This window comes from Pyrus communis, chromosome 9, assembly GCF_963583255.1.
Source record: "Pyrus communis chromosome 9, drPyrComm1.1, whole genome shotgun sequence".
Taxonomy (NCBI): Eukaryota; Viridiplantae; Streptophyta; class Magnoliopsida; order Rosales; family Rosaceae; genus Pyrus; species Pyrus communis.
This window is the reverse complement of record NC_084811.1, coordinates 5,560,872-5,566,178: the sequence shown is the minus strand read 5'-3', so window position 1 is coordinate 5,566,178 and position 5,307 is coordinate 5,560,872. Positions and strand designations below refer to the sequence as shown.

At 36.1% G+C, this 5,307-nt stretch overlaps 1 protein-coding gene across 1 annotated transcript; it reads left to right on the top strand.

Annotated features, from left to right (window-relative positions):
• The first annotated feature begins 410 nt into the window (after nt 1–410).
• LOC137744248 (protein NODULATION SIGNALING PATHWAY 2-like) lies at nt 411–1,997 on the top strand. The gene has a single exon (XM_068484110.1). The coding sequence runs from the start codon at nt 411–413 to the stop codon at nt 1,995–1,997; it is 1,587 nt and encodes a 528-aa protein (XP_068340211.1).
• The last annotated feature ends 3,310 nt before the right edge of the window (nt 1,998–5,307 follow it).

Below are 5,307 nucleotides of genomic sequence, written 5' to 3'. Positions count from 1 at the left end.
TGATGAAAGGTAATTACGTTGATAAGACAGGAATCATTATCTATCTAATTTTCTTGATTAAAATACAAAGGATACGTGTGACGTATAAGTCACCACCTCAAGAAGCAGCCAAAACAGCAAAGAGAATTGAGTTGGGAACTATTTGTTGAATTACGTGTACAGTGTGTAGAAAGTTGGTGAAAGCACTTGGCTTTTGTTTATGAAGATAACATTGTGATTAATAATTCTCCATTTCAATAATCATCTGTTTTTTGTTAACTATTTTATGCTTAATTAATTTGTCATTACGTTGTCACCAACCGATATATAATGATGGATTAAAATTCATCAGCAAATCAAACCCAAAGAGAAAAAGTCTTCAAACCCTCTAAAAATATTCACCAATAAAGAAAAAGATGATGCAATCAGAGATGAAGTTTCAGACCTTCTGGCCATGCCTGAATGAAACAAATTCAACTTTGGATACAAATGAATACACTGAGCAGATGGGGAGCTCTGAATTTTCTTCGATTTTCATGCCATCGGACGAATTTTCAGAAACTACTAGTTCTTTTCCATTTTCAACCATGTTTTCTGGTGAATTTGAACAACTTGCAGATTGTGATCATCTCCTGCAAGCCACATGGATGGCGGAAGAGGAATTTCCCATGGAGTTGGGAGGATTCGAGACGAATTATTTGATGGGTGAGATAGAAAATATGTATACCTCAGATTGTGATCAGCTTCCTTCACCGCAATTTTTTGTTGAAGGAAATGGTGTCTGGAGTCCAAACTCTTTTGTGACATCTGAGGCATCCTCCATGGATGTGACATCCGTCCAACAATCAATAACCCTGCCGAGAGACGAGATGGAAATCAACAACGAAGTGAGAATTCGCCATATGCTCAAGGCGTTCGGCGAGGCCATGGAGATGGGGCAGAGGAAGCTGGAGGAGGTAATCATGAGATGCCTTTTGGAGAAAGTAAACCCACTTGGTCAACCTCTTGAACCTCTTGAGCGCCTTGCCTTCAACTTATGTCAAGGAGTTGTTGATAATCAGCAGGGAGACTATTTGAAACAAGAATCTTGCAAGAATTACGAGGCTGCATTCAACTTGTTCTACCAAATCTTCCCTTTTGGGAGATTTGCTCACTACGCAGCAAACACCGCGATCCTCGAGGCTGTCCCAGAGGATGTAGAGACTGTTCATGTAGTGGAATTTGATATCGGTGAAGGGGTTCAACTGTCCCAGATGATTGAGGCTGTGGCAAGGAGAAACAAGACACTTAAAGTGACAGCAATTAAATGGGATGTGGAAGAGAGTGATGAGGTTGCTCCTCCACATTGGAGATTTGAGGAGACGAAAAGGCAACTCCAGCATCACGCGAGGTCTTTCGGGGTAAACTTGAAGGTGGAAGAGATCGCGATCGAGGATTTGGTGAGTCTAATCAAGAAGGCCAACAAGAGAGATGGAAGGAGAGAATTTCTAGCCTTCAACTCTATGGTAGGGCTTCCTCACATGAGGAGGAAAAGAAGCAGAGGACTTCTCATGGAATTCCTAAGGTTAGCTAAGGATTTGTTAGCCAATTCGGCAAGAGGTATCATAACCTTTGGTGACGGAGATGCTTGCGCGAAAAGGGAAAATGACTCGGGTTTCAGCTCCTTCTTTGACGCGAATGTTGTGCACTACGAAGCCTTGTTAGGGTCTTTGGAATCGAGCTTCCCAAGCCATCTAGGAGAGGCAAGGATGGTGATGGAATTGATGTTTGTGGCGCCGTATGTGTCTTCTCAGGCTTGGTTCGAGAAGTGGAACGAAGCAAGAGGTGGAAATCTTCATCCCTGGTTCGGGCTGGAGGGTAGGAGAGTGAGCAGGAAAATGTTAATGGAGGCCAAAGAAATTGTGGGAGCAGATAGCTTGTTTGGAGTGAGAGTTGGAGGAGAGAATGGGAATGAGATGACTTTGGAATGGAATTCAATTCCTTTGATCAGAGTTGAAACCTGGACAAACCGAAGCTAGCTAGAAATGGATTTTTTTTTTTTATATTTTTTTTACTCTCTTTTCAAATTATTGCAGCAAATGTGTAGACTGCTGGAGATTTACCATAAGAAGTTTTTTGTACAGATTCTTTAAATTTCATGTTGTAAAAAGAAGATCAACTAAGTTGGTGGATTATTAGGTATATAAATTTCACTCTATGACCCTGGCAAAGCTCACTTTATGAACAAAGTATCAATTATTATAAAATACAACTAATGAAAATAGTTTGAAAATTTTGAGTCTTAACAATAAGGACAAAATAAAGAGTAAAATGAATAGTACTAGGATTGACTTTTTAGTGTAAAAATGTGGTTTTTCATTAAAGTGAACAGTACCGAGAGCTTTTCGTTAAAGTTCCCTTATTATAAAGTAAATTACATTTTATAATCTCAACTTTGAGTTAAATAACAAATTCATATCTCATTTTTGAACATTGTAATGTCATACATTAATTTACGAATTCGCTGCAATGTTAGACCTCCATTAATAACTCATCAAATTAGTTGTTAAATGATGATGTGACAAATACAGGTTTATATTTTGCTGATATGGAAGTCAATTGTACTATGTTGATTACAAAATAGCTTTTATATTTTAAAATTAAAAAAAACAATTAAGCCAATATATTAAATAAAAAGAGTGGGCCTCCAGTCAATTCACTAATCCACCGTCTACATTACTCACAGACGGCAATCTCGTTGTCACTCTCTTCTCTGGAACAGGAACCAGAAATTTTTATTTATTTTATTTTTGTGTTTCAAACGGTTACCCGATGAAATTTTCATCGAGTCCAGTTTGTAATAGTATTTAATTTGGTGTGGGGCAACGAAACAATATCATTGCACAAGATATTTTCGTTGGGTCAAGGTGGGAAGCGCACCTTTTACCAAACATTTTTTTTCGTCGGCCAAACTCAATTTTGTTGACAAATGACTTTTTTTCATTGGATAAGACTTCGAGTGACGACTTTTGCGCGACCACTTTTTTATACGAATGTACGTCGCCTAAAGTTTCAGACGACAAAACCCCATTTGACCCCACAGAAAAATTTTCATCTATCAATTTTTTATTTTTATTTTTAGTGATGAGGCAATAAGAAAATAAGATCAAATAATACCGACAAGCGCATAATTTATGAGACAAAAACTTGTTCTAAACCTAATATTTTACTAAGCATCAGTTTTGTCCTTCTGCATTTTATTATTCAAATTAACATACTTGAAGATAATTGAAGCCTTTTGGATAGGGAAGAAGAGCTGGACCAAGAACATGTACTCTAAACTTGTTTTATCTGTTGACTGATTATATGGCTCGTTCTTTGATTGAATGCCAGAGATTAGTATCTTCTGATCAGCAAACATTATTTCCCGGCATCATGATTTATTTCTATCTAGCTACTTGAGGACAAGTGTGAAGATGAATATAATAATCTAGCTTCTATTCCCATATACAAGATAATTACAATAACTAACATGTCAATTTGATGCTTAATTATTTGGCATATATACACTTTTGTTTCGGCGGCCAACTAATAGCTAGGATTATCGAGGTCGGATTTAAACCACTTGTCTTAATTAGGTCATGAACCATGAACATGCTTCATGCACTGCTTTGGACTGCTAGACTTAATGCACAGTTAGGACTGTATTGCAGCATCATAATCTTCTTAAAATCCATGAGGGATTTTTGGAGATATTTAATATTAAAAAATGACTATGTTGTTACCAAAAAATATATCTGTAATTTTCAAATATGACTATGTTGTTACCAAAATCCATTAGAACATTTTTCTTAATATCCACAGAAATATTAAAAAATAAGCTTTCAGAAATAATGTAAGCAAACACTCATTGTTTTTAATTGGTTTTTTGAATTTCTACAAAAACAATAACTTATTTTGCGTCATTTTTGTTGAACCGTAAGATTTGTAAAATTTATGTAGGACATTTTAGAGATGTTGGGCCAACAAAATGACGGGCAGTACAAATTCTTTTTACTAATTTTTTTGTTTTTGTTTTTGTGCTTAAATATTCAATAAAAATGTACTTATAAGCAGTTTAAAATGCGAAAGAAAAAGAAATTAATAAATCTGAGTTGTTAAAATTTGGCCTTGATCTAAGGTTTTGTGAGAATAAATATATAATATGATCAATAAGGTTTCTTATCCTATTATGGACCTACTTAACAAGTATAGATGCATGGCCTTATGATGCATATCTATGTCATTATGGTTCTGTACTCTATATAAATTAAGGGTTTCTATTTCTGTTATATATGCACATTACACTTATATAATACTCTTTATTAGGCATTATAACTAATAGAAAAGCTCTTACGGTGCGAGATGGTACTGGCAGCTTCCTTTGCTGCAACTTTTGGGTATCTGTGCCAAGTATCATCGATCTCGTCTTCATGCTGAGTTGAATGCGGCTAGAAGAGCTGTGGACTTTTTCCTTGAACATCTAAATTTTACCTCAACCGTGGTATTGGAAGGGGACTCGAGTGTGGCCATTGCAGCTGTGAGTCGGTAAGAGGAAGATAATTCACTATTGGGATCCATAATCAATGACATCACAGGAGCTTTACATGGTATCAATGGTATTATGCTGCAGTTTGTGCATCGGGAAGCAAACAACGTTGCCCATAGATTGGCTCGTATGGGACTGGGTGCTTCCGTCGAAGTACCCTGGGAAGGAGACCATCCAGATTTGATTTTAGAGGCTTTATTAGAAGATAATCAATTGTAATGTTTCCCTTACATTTCGTTGAGGATAGTTCCTTGTGTGGGACAATCTTTTTTTCTTCGAACGAGTTGAAATCCCAGACAAGTTTTTTATTAAGGCCCATCTATGTACCCTATCATCAACTTGTACGTTTTATTTGTCTTAATGAATCGTACCTTCTTAAAAAGAAACTAGAAAAGCTCTTATGGGTGGTTGTAGAGAGATTCAAGTAAGAAGATGTCCTTCGACTTTGTAATCCAGATTAATATCTTAACGTTTCTTAATTATATAAACACCTTTAGAATCAACATATACCTTGATAGAAAATAAAATTAAAAAATCACAAAAGATAGCATGTTGCTATGATTTTGCTCAATTATATATCTATATAACTAGAAAGCTAGGTTAAGGAAGGCTTGTAGACTTTGAGCTATGGTGTGAGAAAGCTCTGCGTATTTACATACAAAATGGGTGAGCTATGATGTCAAGACCAACAGTACTATGGTATAAAAATGACCAAAATTCCTATATCTCACAAATAAAAGCAAGCCCATGCTAGCTTATTT